Raw genomic sequence first — 23,909 nt, forward strand, 5'->3', positions numbered from 1 at the left:
ACTCTTTTCTTTCTGCTCTCCAACCATCTTTCTTCATGTGGCCACATTCCCCATAAGTCTTGTATGTGGTACCTTATCAAAATCTTTTTTGGAAAGCTATATAAACCACATCTGATGCATTTCCTTTATCTTCTCGTTATTTCTTGAAAGAATTCCGTAAGGTACGTGAAACACGACCTATCTTTAGAAATCTGTGCTGCCTGGACCTGATATTTCTTTCTCCAGTGCTTAGTAATTTCATTTGATTTTATAAACTAATTTACTAACTAATATAAGATAACAGACATAGCTTGTCTTTTTGAAGAGAGGTGCACAGTTGCCATGTCCTCTGGTGCCACGTTCCTTGTAGTAAGGTACCAAATAAAAACAAGTCCTATCTTTATCACATCAGGCCAATATTCTGTTGATGAAATTCCCAGTCACAGCTAGAGAGTTCCACAAGAAGATTGTGTTAAGGTTGGCTTTGCACAAGTATGTCCAGACAGAGTCTTCTGAACTGGTTATTGATTACCTTCAATATTAGTTCCCCACCCTCCCCCCAAATCATTGGACAGGTTCAAGACTATACTAAAAGTGTCTTTGGGCTTTGTCTGCCCATGAGGGCCATTCATTGTAACTGCCCTGGCTCATCAATGCACATACTCCAACTACTGTATTCCAAATGCAAGTCATATGCTGTTCATGGCAGATTTTTCAGTGATTTGCCAGGTTCAAAGGAAATTTGGAAAATCTCTCCCATAGGTCCAGCTTCCTTAGATAAGGGGTCAAAAATGATACATTTACAATGATGCACTTCTCATTGATACTGGGGGAGTTTGCTGACTATTCAGTTGTAATTTACAAGAATGGGGAGAGAAGAGACTAATTTATCAGGCAATGGGGAAAGTTGGATAAAACTACAATATGGATGCAAGTTCTTGTTTATCTTTAAATGTCTTGGTGCTTCTGTGACTTATTTTTTCCTCCCTTTCCTGTCTCAGGCACCAGAAATGTAAACTCTGTTACAAGCAGTTAAAAAACCTGCTCCCGATTCTTCAGAGTAAAGCAGGACTGCCTGGTCGTCAAGGCAGTGCTTTTCGTGAACTGCAGCTTCTAATGGCAGCTTTTGAATGACCACATTCTCCATAGATTTGTCATTGAACACTCCCTCTGGGGCCTCTGGTTCATTGATATTCAGTTGCAGACACTGCCGATGAAGGATCCAAAGCCCAAATTGTTCGCAAATGAATTTGTTTTTAAAGTTTACCAAAATTTAGAATTTCAAACATGCATTGGCCAAGATGCATACGCCTTGAGAGTTTTTTTTGTAAACTGCGGGGAACAAAGTTTCTCCCTTTTGGTATTTACACTGAGAGGAGAGCAGGGGAAACTGCTGTTAATCAGCAATGTGATGGCTGCGAGGGATAGAGATTCTCGAGACACGTTTTGAATTGTTAACATGTTGACTTGTTTTAAGTCCCTTTGTTTTCTATTTATACATTGAGGTTGAAATAAGCTCAAATCTCTGATCCTACTACATCAGTTAACATTTCATAGCACAAATCTGGCTATTGTGAAGCCATTCAGTACATATAGGGCCCAGCCCTGCTGATCTTGGGGACTGTCATTCTAACCTAGTCTGCAGGTAAATGGTGACATCCAGTGTTATGGGCTGTAGCTTGTTACCTGAATAACTGGCATGTGCCTTTGGTTTAAATATATAATCAGAACAAGTTGGGTTTATTTAAGGGATATTCTCCTTTTAGCCTCAAAGAACTTTTCTCTCAGATCCTGCTTCACACTCAATATGGTAGGAAACTATCATTACTTTAAAAGACTTTGGTCCTTTGTGTGAAGCATCTGTTCAGTGGATTGCAGTGTAACAGTTCAGCAGCTGTTACTAGGTATTGAAGTTGCTTTGTGAAAGCTGCTCATGAACTGTCCAATTTGGTTTCCTGTTGGCTGCAGTGACAGATTAACTGTAGCATGGCAGAACTGCTCTGTAACAATCAAATGTCTACACTGCTTGAATGTTGCAGCACATATACAGGGCAAGCCCTGCCCATGTTTAGAAATTGCTGTGGAAGTTGTTCCTGCTGTGTGAATGCCATGGCTGCTCATTTTACATCTTCCTTCCAAGATTTAACTTCTTTACTCCAAGGCTGAAATCATTATACAGCAGCTGATGGATACTTTTTTTTATTGTATTAACATCTTTGTCTCATTAAAATCCTTTTTTTTGCTTCTTCCCTATTTTAACTTTTACTTGACCTAATTTCTTGCTTATTTGACAAACAATCCCCACCTCAAAAACAAGTCATGCCTGTTTCTGCTGCCCATTCTGGAACAGCAATCGCAAGTAAAGTTTAGCCCCCCCACATTGGCTGGTTTCCAATCAGGAGCCCACCATTACATTGTGACCTGGTTGAATGATCCTGTCAAACTTTGTTTTGGGGCTGATTGTCTGAGTCTTGACGTGATGACTCATCCATGGCTTGGGGAAGCAGGCATAAATCACTAATTTAGCCATATTAGTATGAATGTTTAACCAACATATCACCTAGCTGAATTTGATTACTCACCAGTAATTGTGGTGAGTAACTTTGAATCGTAGCAGCGCCCCCCCCACCCGAACAAGGAGCATGCTCCACACTCCAGGTATCTCAACAGGAGGCTGTATCATTTTCTGTTGACATTTAAACTTCAGGTTGTGCTTCAATGTCCTTGATGTATAGAGACTGTGATTCTGGAAAATGTTATTTTCTATATGTATATATGAATTTTATAGTCTTCACAATAATAAACTTATTTGAAAATATCTGAAGAGTTTTAAGCAAACTGCATCAGTGCTGCTGCCTTGTGCTCTATCCCCCAACCCTCAGAACACTAAGCACACAGTAGGAAGGACTTGGCTTGTCTGGCCAGTGGCTGGTGATCACCTTTATGCTGGATACACAGTTATACAATCACATCTGGATTAAAAAAAAAAATTAAATTAAAAGACCCTGGTAAAATTGGTTTAAAAGCATTACTGTTGAATAAAGAATACTGGACTTTATTTGAAATTGAATAGGCAGCAACATACTTTGAAACTTTTACCAAACATTACATTTGCATTGAGCAGTGATCAAGATTCTCAATACTGCAAAGAACCAAAATGGAATTTTTATAGACAAACCAGAATGCTCCCCAAAAAACATTAGAATCAACACTGAACATTTCTGAGCAGTCAGTCACCCTGAGCAACATGAACATTCATTACTGAAACAGACCGATTCTCCTGAGTACTCCATTGCTTAGAAGCTCTCTCTCCAACAGGTGCTGTCACTTTGGTTCTAGATTCCTTACCTCCAACCACAGGGGCAGTGGGGGAGTAACCTTGCTCGTTTTCCAACCCAGAATGCTAACATCCAGGAGAGGAACATTGAAAGAGTTCAACTCTTTGAAAGCAAGACATTGCATGCTAAGCATAACGGAGGAAGAAGCTGCCTTGGACAGCAAAACTCTCGCCTCCCAACTGGAAATAAAAAGATGGTTGGAAAAATTATATACATTAAATTTAAAAGCACTCTTACCAGAGACAGACAACAAGTTGGCTATTAACAGATTGGCTTTACACAGATAAATACTCTTACAGCAGCTTTTAGGTTAGGTGACATTTTGCTTCTAGCGCAGATTTTAAAAGTCCCTGAAGCAAGTGGGGTGGCAGTGAGGAACGATGGATTTGGCAAGACAGAGGGTTAGTTCCAGTGTCCCTTCGGTCTGTGTGGCACTGATATACAGAATTTGGATACTATAGGATGAGAGGTTATTAGGGTGCTGTGCTACACGAATAAAGGGGAACCCAGTTTCTAGCTAGGTGCACAGGGGGAGCTCTTTGTTTGAGGAACAGTAACAGCACAGAAGCCTCAAAAAAACAAGTTACAAAAAATATCACCTTCCTTTGGTTTATCAACATACTTTTGTCTGTTCATTTTATAAAATAATAAATAGTGCAGCTTGTTGCATTCTTTGACTCAGCAAGTGAGAGGCAGCTGCTTTAAAGGGCCAAACTAACTGGCTTAAATGTGAACCTTGCCTGATCCCACCCAGGCTTATTTTAATCAGCCACCCTCAAAAACCACAGGGAAATGGAAAAAAAAGTTGTGACCATGTTCCAAAGGTTTAAATTAGTACTTTGATGGCAAGACTCGCCCTTTACTTCGCCTCCCCCCACACCGACACCCCCGGCCCATGTTTCCTCCTTACACCTCTGAGTATGGTGACCCTTGCTGGGGTCAATTTCCCCAACTTGTCACCCTCCACCTGCCACTATCTCGGCAGCAAGTATTGGCCCTTTGACCTCGAGGTATCACAAGCGAGTTTAATCTTCTCCACAAACATTTGGGGAAAATAAGGAAATGCTCAAAACGGAGCAGAAATTCTGGACAACTTTCTCCCTCTAACCTGGAGACACTGACGCACCTGGACAAAGACCAACTCCGCACAGTCTGGAGTTCATACACGGGATCTCAGGTCTGCACGGTTTAGTACCACAACACTGTGCATTTAGTCATGAACCAGAATGGCCTTGCCCATGAGGTACTGGGATGGGGGAAGGAGGAAGTTAAAAGAGAAAGGTGCCAAAGTCTTAAAGTGGCAACTTAGTGGCAACAGTCAGTGCCTCGGTGAGTGGGGTCTTGATGGCGTTCCCAACAGTAAGTCAGTCTCCCCGATTATTCCGTAAGACCATACTGCGCTGAACTCCTCACAGTGCGACCTCACCAAATTCAATACGTAGTACATTGGTCGAACCCATACTGACAGCTAACTGCCCAAGGTTTGCAGTGCGAAGAGTAAAGTCAGTGTATGGATCAGAACATTAAATAAAAAGGACACGGTTTTTGTACTGGAGCGCACTGAACACCAACCTTTGGATATCAAATGACATTTAAAAATGTAGACAATATAAAAAATCTGTTTATATATATATATATATAAAAAATAAGTAATGAGCTCTACTCTGTGCATCAACTTTTTAAAACGGGCTGTATACATGTACAGGCTTAAGTATATAAATGTACAGGCACTGGCCTACGGTCTGTGACTGGGCTTTGGAGAAGTGCTGAACTTTGTACACTGGAACAGGGCACCACTCCCCCATCTCCCACTACTCCAGGCAGCCTCAGAGAGCAGCCATCGCAGCTGGACCTTGTCGATGGTTTACTTCACCTGCAGGGAAAATGTGCACAGATCAGCCGAGTCACATCGAATAGACACAATAAGCAATTTATCAAAACTTGACGTTTAAAAGAATTTTAAAATTAAACAAAACTTAGCCTTAGTAATAAAGCAAGTGTTAGCAAACCATTAATACAAGAGGAAAAAGAGAAAACATCCCAAACTAAGGGGTTTCTAGCTTGGCTTTACATGGCGACAAATACTCTTACAGCAGCTTTCAGGTTAAGTGACAATTTGCTTCTAGCGCAGATTTTTAAAGTCCCTGAAGCAAGTGGGGTGGCAGCGAGGAACGATGGATTTGGCAGGACAGTTCCAGTGTTCCCTCAGTCTGGGTGGCATTGATGGACAGAATTTGGATACTATAGGATGAGGTGCAATTAGGGTGCTGTGCTACACGAACGAAGGGTTTTTAAGCCGGTACACAGGGGGAGCTCTTTGTTTGAGGAACAGTAACAGCACAGAAGCCTCTGAAAAACAAGTTATCGAATATAACTGTTAAATCCATGCTAGAAGCAAAATGTCACCTAACCTAAGCTTGGCGTGAAGCCTGTTCAGTCATGTGAAATAGTCTTGGAGGCTTTTTAAAAAAAAAAATCACTCTCAGGATGTGGGCGTCGCTGGCAAGGCCAGCATTTATTGTCCATCCCAAGCTGCCCTTGAGAATGTGGAGGTGGGCCTTCTTGAACTGCTGAAGTCCATGGGGTGCAGGTGGTCCCACGTGGTTTGTTAGGTAGGGAGTTCCAGGATTTTGACCCAGTATCACAGTGAGTCTTTGCTGGTAGGGGGAGGCAGTGGCACAGTCATACATGGGCTGAATTTGAGTGTTTGCTATCTTACAAGTTGTACACCTGTGTCTTCACAAATTCAAAGAAACATTTCCCAGTGAAGGGAATTTAGCCTGCAGGGAGACTGGACATCCCATGCCAGGATAACAAGCAAAGCAAGACATCATTGGCAGTGGAGCCTGCAAACATCAGATCCAACCACTTCTCATTGCTGTGGCAGCTGTGTGGTTTGTAAATGTTACCCATAAAAGGTTTGGATGGGTCTGTAGCAAAAGCATCTGCAGTTCGTGCGATACATACTTGGGCTAAATCTAACCTCATAGGTTCCAGTTGGAGGCTCCCACAGGCAGGCAGGCACCTTCTCTCTCCAGGAAGGTCCAGACACAGATTCTTTTCTTGAGAATTGCTAGAAAGGGAAGAGGAGGTCCTCCCCCTCCCCATCCCCTGCACCGAAATCCTTTTACCCCTTTCGAACAATAATGGGGAAGCTATGGCTGGGTAGAAAGACACCAGGTACCTTGAGAGTCAGCCGTGGCTCAGTGGGTAGCACCCTCAGCTCTGAATCAGAAAGTTGTGGGTTCAAGTTCCACTCCAGGGACTTGAGCACAAACATCTAGGCTGACACTCCAGTGCAGTACTGAGGGAGTGCAGCACTGTCTGAGGTGCGTCTTTCGGGTAAGACATTAAACCGAGGCCCACGTCTGCCTTCCACGGCACTATTCCACGGTGTTCTCCCCGGTGTCCTGGCCAATATTTATCCCTCAACCAACATCACTAAAAAAGATTATCTTGGGGCGGAGCCACCAGGGGATTCAGGACAATTGTTCATAATTTCTTTAACAGCAATGTAGTGCAACCGGGGGCTGCACCTTTAATGTATCTGTTAACTGTACTATGGCTTCTTTCCTTTACTCCGCGTGATGACGTCATGCCGCCCGTCACGTGATCCCCCAACGGCAGGAAGAACGTGATGCCGTCATGATGTCAGTGCTCGGAACCTTCTAGCAGTTCTAGAGAAGCTTTCAACCAGACCAGACCTATTTGCATTGTATCCAGCAGTTTACTGTTTAACTTGGTTTGTTCATTAAATGTTATTGTTTTTGATTCTCTGCGTCAATCTCAATTCTTCAGCTAGGAACCTCCATTCCTACAATCTGCTCATTATCACATTGCTGTTTGTGGGACCTAGCTGTGCGTAAATTGGCTGCCGCATTTCCCACGTTAAAACAGTGATTACAATACAAAAGTACTTAATTGGCTGTAAAGCACTTTGGGACATCATGAGGTCGTGAAAGATGCTATATAAATGCAAGTCTATTTTTTTTCTACAGCCAATTGTTCTTTATTGGGGCAGTAGACAGTTAACAAGCTCAACATGGCATTTGAGCCTAGAATCTCTGGAAAGGTCAGGGAGGTTAGGATGGTATCGAGCCTATTGATAGCTGTGGGGAGCCGATACATCCCAATATTTGGTTTGCCAAATCAAGGTTTAGCACCAATCTGCAGCTTGCTCCAAGGCAGCTTTTTCTCCTTCCTCTGATCTGACCCTGTAGTACTAGTCAGGCACTATTTATGTTTAGGACTCATTCTTCTCAATCAGGACAATAGATCAGAATCTCCATCTGTGTTGGATCCCATGGAACTACTTCATGATGTGGACCCATTCTGAGGTCAACTAGCCAAGCTGTTCCAGTACAGCTACAACACTGGCATCTATCCGACAATGCGGAAAACTGCCCAGGTATGTCCTGTCCACAAAAAGCAGGACAAATCCAATCCAGCCAACTACTGCCCCATCAGTCTACTCTCAATTATCAACAAAGTGATGGAAGGTGTCATCGAGAGTGCTATCAAGCGGCACTTACTCACCAATAACCTGCTCACCGATGCCCAGTTTGGGTTCCGCCAAGACCACTTGGCTCCTGACCTCATTACAGCCTTGGTCCAAACACGGACAAAAGGGCTGAATTCCAGAGGTGAGGTGAGAATGACTGCCCTCGACATCAAGGCAGCATTTGACCGAGTGTGGCATCAAGGAGCCCCAGTAAAACTGAAGTCAATGGGAATCAGGGGGAAAACGCTCCACTGGCTGAAGTCATACCTAGCACAAAGGAAGATGGTTGTGGTGATTGAAGGTCAATCATCACAGCTCCAGGACATCGCTGCAGGAGTTCCTCAGGGCAGTGTCCGAGGCCCAACCATCTTCAGCTGCTTCATCAATGACCTTCTCTTCAACATAAGGTCAGAAATGGGGATGTTCGCTGATGACTGCACAATGTTCAGTGCCATTCGCAACTCCTCAGATAATGAAGCAGTCCATGCCCGCATGCAACAAGACCTAGACGACATTCAGGCTTGGGCTGATAAATGGCAGGTAACATTCACGCCACAGAAGTGCCGGGCAATGACTATCTCCAACAAGCAAGAGTCTAACCACCTCCCAATGACATTCAGCGGCATTACCATCACCGAATCCCCCCACCATCAACATCCTGGGGCTCACCATTGACCAGAAACTTAACTGGACCAGCCACATAAATACTGTGGCAACAAGAGCAGGTCAAAGGCTGGGTATTCTGCGACCTCCTGACTCCCCAAAGCCTTTCCACTACCTACAAGGCACAAGTAAGGAATGTGATGGAATGCTCTCCACTTGCCTGGATGAGTGCAGCTGCAACAACACTCAAGAAGCTCGACACCATCCAGGACAAAGCAGCCCGCTTGACTGGCACCCCATCCGCCACCTTAAACATTCACTCCCCTCCACCATCGGCATACTGTAGCTGCAGTGTGTACTATCTACAAGATGCACTACAGCAACTCGCCAAGGCTTCTTCGGCAGCACCTCCCAAACCCGCGACCTCTTCCACCAAGAAAGACAAGGGCAGCAGGCGCATGGGAATACCACCACCTCCAAGTTCCCCTCTGTAGTGTATGTACCTTGAAGGAACTATATTCTGCAGCCCCTGTATACTGCAGTACCAGTAGTGACCACCCCTGTATATAAGCCTGTGTAGTAACTTTGTATAGTAGTTCCACTTTTGTCTCCATTCAGTAAACACCTGTTATAACCAACTTCTGCAGTCCGTGTCTCAATTACACACGGACATTACATTGGCGACGAACAGATCCAAACTTACCTACAGTTCTGCACCACCTCACGGGGATCCATCCCTGAAGCAAAGTTATTAGAGGTTGAAGCCAGAAGGAAGAAATCCAAAAAAACAAACAGAAGAAACGGGCGTCGACCGTGGGCAACCGCCCTCTGATTCATCGAATTCGAAGATTTGCAGGAGAGGCTGTCGAGAGCTGGGTTTGGTTATCCAGTCTATGGTGTTCCAGCTAATCGGGCTGGTGGCAGGTAGTACACTGATCCTTCCTGGGCTGCGGCGGGCTACAGCTCGATCGGGTGGCTTTTCAACGGGGCCGAGCAGCGTTGTCAGGAAGAGAGAGAGAGAGAGAGAGAGGGTGGAGCACACAGGGCGCGGCCGGTGCTACGAAGCCGGACAGCGTACAGACCCGAGAAGAGGGAGGGAAGTGTCCCATAGGGTCTGCTCTGACGACGGGAATAGTAATTAAAATAAAAGAAAAAGAAATTAGAAGCGCAGAAAGCCGCAGTTTGCCACGGGGACCGCGGAGAGCGGCGTTGGCAGCAGCGCGGGGGGAAAGCGCGCTAAGACCATAGGGCGTCGCCATCAAGGCATAAAAACGCTAGCAACAGCGCTGAAGGCAGAAAGCGCGGGAGGCACCATCTTAATCCAGCGGGGAAGAAGGCAAAGCGCGGGAGGCGCCATTTTGTTCAATCGGGGAAGAAGGCAAAGCGCGGGAGGCGCCATCTTAGATTTCCAAGATGCCGAAGACTGGCAATATCACTGCCTTCCGATAATGCAATAGAAGACTGGACCACGTATGTGGAAAGAGTCGAAGTATATTGCAAGGCAAATGAAGTAGCCGATGAGAAAAAGGCATCGGTACGACTAAACTTAATGGGCGCAAGAACGTACGGCCTATTGCGGAACCTGATCACTCCAGTCAAACCGATGGCGAAGAGTTTTAACGAAATTGTTGATATCCTACAGGAACACCTAAATCCTACACCGCTGCTGATAGCAGAAAGATTTAAATTCCAAAAGAGAAATCAGCATAAAGAGAGCAATGCTGATTACCTTACGGAACTACGCAAGCTATCAAAGCACTGCAAGTTCGGAGCAGGACTGGCAGATACCCTATGGGACAAATTTGTCTGTGGACTCCTGAGTGAAGGAACCCAGAAGAGGTTACTCTCAGAGAAAGAGCTGACGCTAGATAAGGCTTTCAGCGTGGCAGTATCGTACGAAGCAGCAGCAAGGGGAGCTGCGGAAATACAGCAAAAGCCACAGGAATACGGCACCCATGAAATGACACGGGGATTTGAAAAATGTTATCGCTGCGGCAAAACAACCCATGACCAGAAGGACTGCTGGTCCAAGGACAAAACATGCAGGCAATGTGGAAAGATGGGACACATTGCACGAGTTTGCAGGTCCGGGAAGAAGACTAACGACAACAAAAAGACTACTAAGGAACAGTACAGGAAAGTACAAAAGATGACAGACAGTAGTTCCGAAGACCAGAAGAGCGATAGTGAATCCGGGAACAAGAGACTAAGCTGTCTCAAACTACACAACGTAATCGCAAAAGAGGATCACCGAACCATTTGGGTCACCCTCACGATAGCAGGGTCCCAAGTCAAAATGGAATTGGATACAGGATCAGCCCTGACCGCCAGGAATCGACGAGACTACGAGCGGCTATTCTCACACATACCCTTGAAAGACACATCCATTGTCTTGAAGACATATACGGGGCAGAAAGTATACCCCAGAGGGAAAATAAGGGTGCCTGTCAAATACAACGGCAAGGAAATACAGAAATTGTATCTGTACATACTGCAAGATGGTGGACCACTGTTATTGGGACGTGAATGGATCAGAAAGATAAGTTTAGACTGGCACTCCATTCAGGCACTGACTGTGGCTGGTAAAAAGGATGACGACGTCACACCTGGACGATTGTCAAAAATCTTAGCTAACGCTAAAAGAGGTATTTCAACAAGGACTGGGAACTCTTAAAGGTGTAACCGCCTCGATAAAAATAGAAGAGAATGCAATTCCCAAGTTTTTCAAAGCAAGATCGGTACCGTATGCAATTTGCCCAGCCGTCGAGGCAGAGCTGGAGAATCCAGATGTGTTATCTAAGGTAGACTGGAGCGAGTGGGCGACACCCATCATTCCTGTCATGAAGAAAACGTTAAACAGTAAGTCTGAGGAGCCAAGGAAGGTTCGCATCTGTGGGGACTTCAAGGTGACTGTGAACCCAGTTCTTCACACAGTAGTGTCCTCTTCCGAGGATAGAAGATATTTTCGCCTCACTATCTGGAGGGAAACGTTTTACAAAAATTGACCTAGCACAAGCATATTTGCAGATGGAGGTTGAAGAATCCTCTAGGAAATATCTCACGATAAACACTCACAAAGGTCTTTACCAGTATAATCGACTGGTATTCGGAGTAGCATCAGCTCCGGCGATATGGCAAAGAGCGATGGAACAAGTCCTGCAAGGGATTCCGGGGACTCAGTGTTACTTGGACGACATCCTAGTGACAGGTGAAGATGACAGTGAACACCTTGCCAACCTAGAGCAGGTGCTCACTAGACTAAGAGAACATGGGCTACGAGCCGATAAATAAACTAAAACTAGAAAATTAAAAGTAATATAAGGGTTAAGTCATGGCAGTAGAGCTCGGACCTGTGTCATGCTCCTCCTGTAACATGTGGGAAATCAGGGACGCTTCCTGTGTCCCTGACGACTATGTGTGCAGGAAGTGTGTCCAGCTGCAGCTCATGTGGGACCGCATGACGGCCCTTGAGCTGCAGATGGACTCACTTTGGAGCATCCACGATTCTGAGAGGGGTGTGGATAGCACATTTAGTGAGTTGGTCACACCGCAGGTTAAGGCCAGCGTAGACAGTACATGGGTGACCAAAAGGCAGAGCAAGGGCAGGAAGGTAGTGCAGAAATCCCCTGGGGTTGTCTCCCTTAGCAACAGGTTCACCGCCTTAGGTACTGTTGTCGGGGGGGGTGACACATCGGGGGAAGGCACCAGCAGCCAGGCTCATGGCACCATGACTGGCTCTGTTGCAAAGAAGGGAGGGAAAAAGAGTGGCAGGGCTATAGTAATAGGGGATTCGATTGTAAGGGGAATAGATAGGGGTTTCTGTGGTCGCGACCGAGACTCCAGGATGGTATGTTGCCTCCCTGGTGCAAGGGTCAAGGATGTCTCGGCGCGGGTGCAGAACATTCTGGAGGGGGAGGGGGAACAGCCAGTTGTCGTGATACATGTTGGTACCAACGACGTAGCTAAAAAAAGGGAAGAGGTCCTACAAGTAGAATTTCGGGAGTTAGGAGCCAAGCTAAAAAGTAGGACCTCGAAGGTAGTAATCTCTGGATTACTACCAGTGCCACGTGCTAGTAAGAGTACAGAGAACAGGATAGTTAGGCTAAATACGTGGCTTGAGCAGTGGTGTAAGAGGGAGGGTTTTAAATTTTTGAGGCATTGGAACCAGTTTTGTGGTAGGTGTGACCTATACAAAAGGGACGGTCTACACCTGTGCAGAGATGGAACTGATGTTCTCGGGGTAATTTTTGATAAAGCAGTTCGGGAGCATTTAAACTAGTATGGCAGGGGGCTAGAAACCTATGTAGTGAAATAGAGGAAAGTGAAAGGCAGACAGAAATAAATGATAAAAGGGTGAGGAACAAAAAACAAAGGGCCAAACTAATTCATAAAAAATGTGAGCATAAAAAAAGCCTGAGGGTTTTATACCTTAATGCGAGAAGCATCAGGAACAAGGTAGATGAATTAGCTGTGGAAATAGAGGTTAATAATTATGACCTAATTGGGATTACGGAAACATGGTTGCAGGGTGAGCAGGGCTGGGAGCTTAACATACAGGGGTATTCAGTATTTAGGAAGGATCGACAAAAAAGAAAGGGAGGAGGGGTAGCATTGCTAGTAAAAGAGGGGATAAATGCAATTGAAAGGAAGGATATTAACTCAGTTAATACAGAATCTATATGGGTGGAGCTAAGAAATAGCGAGGGGCGAAAAACATTAATAGGAGTGGTATATAGGCCTCCAAATAGTAAAATAGAGGTTAGGGAGGGCATCACGAGGGAAATTAGAGAAGCGTGCAATAAGAGCACAGCTGTCATCATAGGTGACTTTAACTTACATATAGATTGGACTAGCCTAATCAGTAAAAATAATGAGGAGGAGGAATTCCTTGAGTGTTTGAGGGATGGTTATCTGGATCAATATGTCGAGGAACCAACTCGGGAACAGGCTATATTGGACTGGGTACTGTGCAATGAGAAGGGACTAATCAGTAATCTTGTTGTACGGGGACCCTTGGGTCAGAGCGATCATAACATGATCGATTTCTCACTCGAAATGGAGAGCGAAGAAATTGACTCAGAGACTAAGGTCCTGAATTTAAACAAGGGGAATTATGATGCCATGAGACGGGAACTGAGTAGGTCTGATTGGACAACGTTCCTGAGAGGACTGGAGGTAGATAAACAATGGCAAACATTTAAAGATAGAATGACAAAATTGCAAAAATTGTTTATACCAATCTGGCATAAAAGGAAATCTAAAAAGGTGACTCAACCGTGGATAACAGGGGAAATTAGAGACAGCATAAAATCCAAAGATAGGGCGTATAAAATAGCCAAAAAAAGCGCCAGAGCGGAAGATTGGGAACAGTTTAAGATAGAGCAAAGGAGGGCAAAGGGCATAATCAAGAGGGGCAAAATAGCTTACGAAAACAAGCTGGCGGAAAATATAAAAACTAACTCCAAAAGCTTTTATAAGTATATCAAAAGGAAAAGACTGGTGAAAACCAAAGTTGGTCCATTGCAGTCAGATACGGGGGAATATATAATGGGAAATAAGGAAATGGCAGATCAACTAAATGCATACTTTGGGTCAGTCTTTACGAAGGAAGACACAAAAAACCTCCCTGGGATATCGGGAAAAATAGGGACATTGGCAAAGGAGGAACTGACGCAAATCAATATCTCTAAGGATATGGTGTTAAGGAAGCTAAAGGGATTGAAGGTGGACAAATCCCCAGGGCCTGATAACATGCATCCTAGGGTACTGAAGGAGGTGGCCCTAGAGATAGCGGATGCACTAAGGATGATTTTTCAGAATTCATTAGACTCGGGAACAGTGCCGATGGATTGGAGGGTAGCTAACGTTACCCCACTATTCAAAAAGGGGGGTAGGGAAAAAGCAGGTAATTACAGACCTGTAAGCCTTACATCAGTTGTGGGCAAAATGCTGGAGTCCATCATTAAGGATGAAATAGCGGAGCACTTAGCAAATGGGGACAGGATAGGACAGAGTCAACATGGATTTACAAAGGGTAAATCGTGCTTGACTAATCTATTGGAATTTTTTGAGGGAGTAACTGGTAGAATAGATGGGGGAGAGCCAGTAGATGTGGTGTACCTGGACTTCCAAAAGGCCTTCGATAAGGTCCCACATAAAAGATTAGCATGGAAAATTGAGGCTCATGGGATAAAGGGGAAAGTTTTGGCGTGGATAGGGAACTGGCTGTCAGATAGAAAACAGAGAGTTGGAATAAACGGCTCATTTTCTGAATGGCAGGCAGTAACAAGTGGGGTACCACAGGGATCTGTCCTGGGCCCCCAGCTGTTCACAATTTACATTAATGACCTGGATCAGGGAGTCGGATGCAGCATTTCCAAATTTGCAGACGACACTAAACTAGGAGGGGGGGTGGGCTCAGAGGAAGAGACCAGGAAGCTCCAGAGCGATTTGGACAGACTGGGCGATTGGGCGGATAAATGGCAGATGCACTATAATGTGGACAAGTGCGAAGTTATCCACCTTGGGTGCAGGAACGGGAGGGCAAATTATTATTTAAATGGCAATAGATTGGGAGAGGGGGAAGTACAGAGAGACCTGGGTGTTCTTGTACACCAGTCACTGAAGGCGAGCATGCAGGTGCAACAGGCGGTCAAGAAGGCAAACGGTATGCTGGCCTTCATAGCAAAAGGGTTAGAATACAGGAACAGGGATACCTTGCTGCAGCTGTACAGGGCACTGGTGAGACCACACCTCGAGTACTGTGTACAGTTTTGGTCGCCTCATCTGAGGAAGGATGTTCTTGCCATGGAGGGGGTGCAGCGGCGATTCACCAGGCTGATACCAGGAATGGCGGGAATGACCTATGAGGAGAGACTATGTAGTTTAGGGATGTACACACTGGAGTTTAGAAGATTGAGAGGGGACCTCATAGAAGTGTATAAAATTCTGACAGGTCTAGACAGACTGGATGCAGAAGGAATGTTTCCCTTGGCGGGTGAGAACAGAACTAGAGGACATAATTTAAGGATAAGGGCTAAACCATTTAGGACAGAGATGAGGGGGAATTTCTTCACTCAGAGAGTGGTGAACCTGTGGAACTCATTGCCACAGAGGGCAGTGTACGCCAGCTCATTAAATATATTTAAGAGGGGATTAGATATATTTCTACGGGCAAAAGGGGTTAAGGGTTACGGAGAGAAGGCGGGGACGGGATACTGAATTAAAGGATCAGCCATGATCTCATCGAATGGCGGAGCAGGCACGAAGGGCCGAATGGCCTACTCCTGCTCCTATCTTCTATGTATCTATGTATCTATGAGCCAATCGCCCCAAGTGCGAGTTTTTTAAGAAACAAATATCGTATTGTGGCCACGTGATTGATGAAGAGGGGTTACATAAGTCCCCTGACAAAATTGAAGCGGTAGTTAAGGCTCCAGCGCCTGAAAATGTGTCGCAACTGAGGTCATTCCTCGGATTGGTGAATTACTACCATAAGTTTTTGCCAAATTTGTCCACAATTCTGCACCCACTGAACGCCCTGCTACAAACTGGAGTAGCATGGAAATGGAGCGATGAATGTAAGCAGGCCTTTCAGAAGTGTAAAGGCTTGATCACTTCAAGAGAAGTATTGGCTCACTACAACCCATCACTACCGATAAGACTGGCGTGTGATGCGTCTCCCTACGGCGTTGGAGCGGTACTGTCACATAAATCCCTTGATGGTTCAGAGAGGCCGATAGCTTTTGCGTCACGCTCGTTAACTGCGTAACTACGCCCAGATTGACAGAGAGGCCCTCAGCCTGGTGGGGGTGAAGAAGTTCAATCACTACCTGCACGGACAGAAATTTACTCTACTAACTGATCATCAACCTCTTGTCTCCATTTTCAACCCTAAGAAGGGCATCCCGATAATGACAGCACAACGGCTACAGAGCTGGTCCCTTTTCCTAGGGGCACACCAATATGACCGAGTACAAAGGAACTAAACAGCATGGGAATGCTGATGGATTGTCGTGCCTACCGTTGCCGACGGTGGAAGCACCTCCTGCAGTGGATCCTGTGGAGATATTCCACTCGACCATAGTCGAATGTCTCCCTGTGACGAATGCAAACATAGAAAAGGAAACACGAAATGACCCGACACTCTCCAGGGTCTATGATTTAACGGTGAAGGGATGGCCAGCACATGGCGAACCACTGTTGCCAGCATTCTCGCCGAGAAGAGAACAGCTGTCAGTGTGCCGAGGAACCTTGTGTGGATCCAAAGTAGTAATTCCACCCAAATTGAAGGATAGTGCTCAATGAGCTTCATGAGGGTCATCTGGGAGGGGTATGTAATGAAATCTGTTTGTCTTGATCCTGTATTCGTTTTGCACTCATGTATATTACCCTCCCGCACTGTGTATAGTTTCACTTCCTCTTTCCCGACTAACCTGGGAGGTTCCAGGTCTTGGCTCTTGGCTCCGCCCCTGACTTCTCTTACATAAAGATCCCAGGATCTGTATGACTCATTCCTGTGAACCAGTCGGCGTGTTGAGATGTTAGCTCTGATCTTAGTGATTAAAAGCCAACTTGTTTAAGTCTATAACTTCTAGTTTTGTGGTTATTGAAGGCCCATCAATTTTAATCACTAAAGAATACTAGGATGGATCGACTCCTAAAACCAGAGCGTCTGGACTTGGATCCACATTCTGCTGAAGCATCAAATCAATTTGGACACTGGCTCAAATGCTTCGAACTCTTCGCGGGGGCCTCATCCGCTAGCGAGGTAGATAAACTGAGTGTACTGACTACTCGCGTAAGTCATCGGATTTATTCGTTCATCCGGGACGCCACCTCTTACACGGAGGCCATCACTATCCTGAAGGCCCAATACCAGAGGCCGGTAAACGAAGTGTACGCCAGACATCTGCTGGCTACACGCAGGCAGCGACCAGAGGAATCAATGGACGATTTCTTACAGGGCCTAAAGGACCTGGTCCGGGACTGTAACTGCAAGGCAGTGACGGCCAACGCGTACTCTGACGAATTGGTCCGCGATTTCTTCATCACGGGCCTCAAATCGAATTATATCCGGCAAGACTGCTGGAGGTGGTGGTCCTGGACTTAAAAAAGGCAGTGGCCACTGTGCAATCGCTGGACGTGGCCCAGAGAAACTCTGACTCTTATTCTTCCGGCCATGCGGCCCTCACCGCCTCGTGTGCGCCGAGGGGGCCGCCATCTTGGAATCAGCCATCTTCCCCATCCAGGTCTCAGACCAGCTCTACGCCGCCGGAGTCCCCACACAGAAGTTCACCCAGGAGTCCTACTACAGCGGCAATGTCTCGAGGCCCGAAATGCTACTTCTGCGGCCAGGCCAAGCACCCCAGACAACGATGCCCAGCGAAGGACGCTACATGCTTCAAATGTAAGAAAAAGGGGCATTTTAGCAAAGTCTGCAGGGGGAATCCGATTTCCAACTCCGTCACCGCCTCGTGCGTGCTGTGCGGGCCGCCATCTTGGGATCCGCCATCTTTTCCCGACTCAACGGCCGCCCAGGGCCCAACAGTGGCTTCGATCACGGTGGATCAGTCCAGGCCACACCCGTTGACAAAATCCATGATGGACATACAGGTAAACGGGAATTTAACGAAATGTTTAATTGACTGTGGGAGTACCGAGAGTTTTATCCACCCTAGCCTGGTACGGCGGCACTCATTAACGGTAACCCCTACACGGAGCAGAATTGCTATGGCTGCTAAGCCCCACACTTCGGACATCTTGGGCTGCTGTGTGGTAACACTGACTGTAAAAGGCACGGACTACAAGGATTTTAAACTCCTCGTGATGCCAGAACTCTCTGTTAATGTAATCTTGGGCCTGGACTTCCAGTGCCACCACGAAAGTGTCACGCTAGCATATGGCGGGTCCCAGCCGCCACTCACAGTCTGTGGCCTATCAACCTTAAAAATCAGCGCGCCCTCTTTATTCGCTAATCTCGCGCCGAACTGTAGGCCCATAGCGACCAAAAGTAGACGGTACAGTCTGGAAGACAGACACTTTATCAAGGCGGAAGTGGACAGACTCCTGCGGGAAGGCATTATTGAATGCAGTACCAGCCCGTGGCATGCCCAAGTAGTCATAGTTAAAAATAGCGAAAAGAAACGGATGGTAATTGACTACAGCCAGACTGTTAATATTTATACCCAGCTGGACGCCTACCCTTTACCCCGCATATCAGAAATGGTCAACCAGATTGCGCAATACCGAGTCTTCTCGACTATCGACCTCAAATCCGCGTATCACCAGCTCCCCATTAGAACGGAGGACCGCCCATACACCGCCTTCGAGGCGAACGGGCGCCTCTACCATTTTCTCAGAGTGCCCTTCGGGGTAACAAATGGGGTCTCAGTCTTGCAACGTGAGATGGACCGCATGGTTGACGAGAATAAACTACAAGCTACCTACCCCTATCTGGACAATGTCACTATCTGCGGGCACAACCAGCAAGACCACGATCTAAATCTTGCGAGATTTTTAAAAACTGCCCTAAAGCTGAATCTAACCTACAACGAAGACAAATGTGTCTTCAACATAACCCGTCTCTGTATCCTCGGCTGTGTGGTGGAAGATGGGGTAATTGGACCGGACCCTGACCGATTACGCCCCCTAAAGGAACTGCCCCTGCCACACAATCCCAAAGCTTTAAAAAGGTGCCTGGGATTTTTTTCGTATTATGCCCAATGGGTGCCCAATTACTCTGATAAGGCCCGACCCCTCATTAAATCGACGTCCTTCCCACTATCAGCTGAAGCTCGGGAGGCTTTCACCAGTATTAAACAGGACATTGAAAGGGCTGCAGTGTGTGCAGTGGACGAATGCATTCCTTTTCAAGTCGAAAGCGATGCGTCAGACTTTGCCTTAGCTGCGGCCCTCAATCAGGCTGGGAGACCTGTGGCCTTCTTCTCCCGAACCCTTCAGGGACCTGAAATCAGGCACTCTTCTGTCGAGAAGGAGGCACAGGCTATAGTGGAGGCAGTGCGGCACTGGAGACACTACCTAGCCGGCAAACGTTTCACCCTGCTCACTGACCAGCGGTCAGTGGCTTTCATGTTTAATAACAAAGGGGGAAAATCAAGAATGACAAAATACTCAGGTGGAGGATCGAACTATCCACGTTCGACTATGATATTATGTACAGGCCGGGAGCCCTTAATGAACCCCCAGACGCCCTATCGCGGGGAATGTGTGCCAGCATTCATACGGACAAATTACAGGGTCTCCACAACAACCTGTGTCACCAGGGTCACCCGACTATACCATTTTATAAAGTCCCGCAATCTGCCGCACTCCATCGAGGAGGTCAGGGCAATGACCAGAGCCTGCCGCATCTGTGCGGAATGCAAGCCTCGTTTCTACAGGCCTGACCGTGCACACCTTATCAAAGCCACACGGCCATTCGAGCGCCTAAGTCTGGACTTCAAGGGACCCCTTCCCTCTGCCGACCGTAACATATACTTCCTCAATATCATTGATGAATATTCCCGCTTCCCCTTCGCCATCCCCTGCCCAGACATGACCAGTGCCACGGTCATCAAGTGTCTCTGTAATCTATTCTGCATGTTTGGCATGCCGAACTACATACACAGCGATAGGGGGACGTCATTCATGAGTGACGAGCTGCGCCAGTTCTTGCTCTCGAAGGGGATAGCCACTAGCAGAACCACTAGCTATAACCCCCGGGGTAATGGGCAAGTGGAAAGGGAGAATGCAACTGTTTGGAAGGCTGTCACGTTAGCCTTAAAGTCAAAAGGCCTTCCGACCTCCCGCTGGCAGGAAGTCCTCCCAGACGTGCTCCACTCCATAAGGTCTCTTATGTACTGCCACTAACGCTACCCCTCACGAAAAGATGTTCGTTTTCCCCCGGAAATCCACCTTGGGCATATCTCTACCCGCGTGGCTGACGTCTCCGGGGACAGTACTATTGTGGAAGCACGTGAGAGGCCATAAAACGGACCCCCTTGTGGAAAAGGTACAGCTCCTCCATGCAAACCCTCAGTACGCCTATATCGAATACTCTGATGGGCGAGAGGACACTGTTTCCATAAAAGACCTCGCTCCCTCGGAGAGCGGAGAGAACGATGGGAGACTACCCGATGAAGACCGACACTACAAAGAGACAGGACGCCCAGAGGTGTCAATACCCAACTTTAACCTGGAGGACACTGCAGATAACCTGGAAGACACTGCGGAGGCCCGGACAGCGGAGGAACCAGAATCCACTCCCCTAGAGGCACCCCAACCGGCTTTGCGCCGATCACGGAGAACTGCAAAACCTCCTGACAGACTCACTTATACCAACTTTTAAGAAACATCATCCCGATGAACTAAATCTATAGAAGGGGTGAATGTAATTAAATCTGTTTGTCTTGATCCTGTATTCGTTTTGCACTCATGTATATTACCCTCCCCCACTGTGTATAGTTTCACTTCCTCTTTCCCGACTAACCTGGGAGGTTCCAGGTCTTGGCTCTTGGCTCCGCCCCTGACTTCTCTTACATAAAGATCCCAGGATCTGTATGACTCATTCCTGTGAACCAGTCGGCGTGTTGCGATGTTAGCTCTGATCTTAGTGATTAAAAGCCAACTTGTTTAAGTCTATAACTTCTAGTTTTGTGGTTATTGAAGGCCCATCAGGGTAAAAATGAAGAACTTAGCCAGAGCGTTTGTGTGGTGGCCGGGAATCGATAGAGAAATCGAAGAGATGACCAAGAGCTGTACAGGATGCCAGAAGGTCCAAAACGCCCCACCACAAGCCCCTCTACATCCATGGGAGTGGCCCTCATCCCCATGGCAAAGGGTACACATTGATTTTGCTGGTCCATTTATGGACTTGATGTTTTTAATTGTGGTGGATGCACATTCAAAGTGGCCAGAGGTAATAAAAATGTCCTCAACCACCACAGAAAAAACTATCACAGTCTTACGAACCATATTCGCCAGAAATGGGCTGCCTGAACAGATTTGCTCCGACAATGGACCACAGTTTGTGTCTGAAGAGTTCCGGAGGTTCTTAAAGAACAATGGTGTTAAGCATTACACATCCGCCCCATATTATCCAGCCACCAATGGATTGGCTAAGAGGTTCGTTCAAACATTCAAGAAGGCTATCAAGGCAATGTATAATGAAGACATACCCCTACAACACAAGGTGGATAACTTCTTGTTTGCCTACCGGAATGTGACACATGCGGTTACCAACCAAACTCCAGCCATGATGTTCTTCAATCGAAGACTAAGATGCCGCTTGGATTTGGTTAAGCCAAACATCAGAGGAGATGTGGAGAACAGGCAGTTTCAGAATATGAATGAAAGGCCAACCAGGAGTTTCAAGATAGGTCAACCAGTTTTGGCCTGGGACTACCGCACAGAGAAATGGCAGCCAGGAACGATCTGCACACAGCAAGGACCTCTAATGTATACCGTGGACGTTGGAGAGAGCATTGTAAGACGCCATGCTGACCAGATTCTAGAGTCACTGGAAAACGTCAAATCTACACCACGATCCTATACACCTGGTGATGAAACCGAAGTACCAATTGCATCTACCTCAGAATCGGTGATATTGGAAGCAGACGAACCAAACAACGACGTTGATCCCGAATCAACTTTGCCAGAAGAACCTGATACCCCAAAGAGGCGTTATCCGGACAGAATCAGGAAGCCTCCTCAAAGACTGAATTTACAATTGATTAACTTCAGCTAATGTATATAGCAACTGTAATTGTAAATATGTTATTTAATTATTAATCGAATGTTATGTACTGTTTAGCTAAAAGGGGAGGAATAGTGTATGTACCTTGAAGAAGGAACTATATTCTGCAGCCCCTGTATACTGCAGTACCAGTAGTGACCACCCCTGTATATAAGCCTGTGAAGTAACTTTGTATAGTAGTTCCAGTTTTGTCTCCATTCAGTAAACACCTGTTATAACCAACTTCTGCAGTCCGTGTCTCAATTACACACGGACATTACACCCTCCAAGTCACACACCATCCTGACTTAGAAGTATATTGCCATTCCTTCATCGTCGTGGGTCAAAATCCTGGAACTCCCTCACTAACAGCACTGTGGGAGTGCCATCACCACACGGACTGCAGTGGTTCAAGGCGGCGGCTCATCACCACCTTCTCGAGGACCATTAGGGACGGGCAATAAATGCTGACCTTGCCAGTGACACACACATCCCAGGAATGAATACAAAAAACTGAGCAGCTCTGTGGCAAGCGAGGTCTAGATTGCAAGGGTTGGGGGGCGGGGGAGAGGGCAGGGTAGTGAAAGGGACACTTTATAGCTGGAGATAAACTGCATCAAATTTCAAAATCATTTATAAAGGTATATCACTTCATTTAAAAAGAAATTCAAATGTGATGTTATTTGCATTCAGGTTTTTCCAGAGAACTGAACTTATGGAGCAGACAGCAGATATAGCTGATTCTATATTAAAGTGAATCTGTTCATGTCCCTCGGAGGAGCTATAGCTCGGACAGTAAGGCATTAAAGAGAAAAATATATAGTTTGTACACTTCCGCAACATAGGCCCTATATGAAACAGAATGATTTAAATAGTCTATTCCGATCCCATGTCGAAGCAGAGACGACACGAGGGGGACAGCAGTGGGTCAGAAGTCCTGGTGGGTTTCTGGGATTTCTTGAGGCGACTGGCTGGCTGAGATTAGCCAGAGTGTGGGAGTCATGGCTGAGAGTTGCACCAGGGACTTGGAACCAGTTGTGGAGGGAGCAGATCTGGTCAGCAGCATGGCTTCTTGTACTGACACCTCCCCCGAGTAAAGCCATGTTGTTCCACGTGTCCTCCACATGATTTGAAACTGATCAACATCACACCCAACAGAAGAGCCCAGTGTCAACTATGATGCTAATGGCTGGTTGAAATTGGTTGAGTCGGTGCAATGGGGCTAATCCAACCATACCCCACTAACCCCCCCAAAAAGATAAGTGCAGGGTTGCCATACCCGATGCCATCAGTCTTCTTTTTCCTGCTGTGTTTTTCCCCACAGCGCTTCCTCCTGGGTGGTTGATGTTGAGCCGTCCGTGTTGGGCAGCTGCAGGGGAGGACTCTGACTGTAAAAGAAAATACACACATCAGTCCGAGGCGGAGGCCCCCTATCTCCATGTGACGACATACTTGAGCCAGACCCCTAATAGAGCTTCACATGGCTAACGAGGGAAATTAAGGATAGCATAAGATCCAAGGAGAGGACATATAAATTGGCCAGAAAAAGCAGTAATCCAGAGGATTGGGAGCAGTTTAGGATTCAACAAAGGGATTAATTAAGAAAGGGAAAATAGAATATGAGAGTAAGCTTGCAGGGAACATAAAAACTGACTGTAAAAGCTTTTATAGATATGTGAAGAGAAAAAGATTGGTGAAGTCAAGCGTAGGTCCCTTGCAGTCAGAATCAGGGGAATTTAGAATGGAAAACAAA

General features: G+C 46.3%; 2 protein-coding genes across 4 annotated transcripts in view; one reads left to right on the forward strand and one right to left on the reverse strand.

The window, feature by feature from the left end:
- katnb1 (katanin p80 (WD repeat containing) subunit B 1) overlaps positions 1-7,088 on the forward strand; it is a 47,186-nt gene extending 40,098 nt beyond the window's left edge. For 2 of the 3 annotated variants that reach the window (XM_085991074.1, XM_085991075.1), the window contains exon 18: positions 981-7,088. In XM_085991074.1, coding sequence (XP_085847200.1) covers positions 981-1,113 — 133 coding nt within the window. In that variant the 3' untranslated portion in view covers positions 1,114-7,088. The remainder of the gene's footprint in view (positions 1-980) is intronic. The other variant, XM_085991076.1, reaches the window with a different exon arrangement.
- LOC147116283 (kinesin-like protein KIFC3) overlaps positions 3,012-23,909 on the reverse strand; it is a 67,907-nt gene continuing 47,009 nt past the window's right edge. Inside the window, exons 16-17 of the mRNA XM_085991077.1 lie at positions 23,436-23,544; positions 3,012-5,190 (exon numbers count right to left, since the gene is read on the reverse strand). Coding sequence (XP_085847203.1) covers positions 5,144-5,190; positions 23,436-23,544 — 156 coding nt within the window. The 3' untranslated portion in view covers positions 3,012-5,143. The remainder of the gene's footprint in view (positions 5,191-23,435; positions 23,545-23,909) is intronic.

Source organism: Somniosus microcephalus, chromosome 6, assembly GCF_052327205.1.
Source record: "Somniosus microcephalus isolate GS21.2 chromosome 6, FLI_Smic_1.0, whole genome shotgun sequence".
Taxonomy (NCBI): domain Eukaryota; kingdom Metazoa; phylum Chordata; class Chondrichthyes; order Squaliformes; family Somniosidae; genus Somniosus; species Somniosus microcephalus.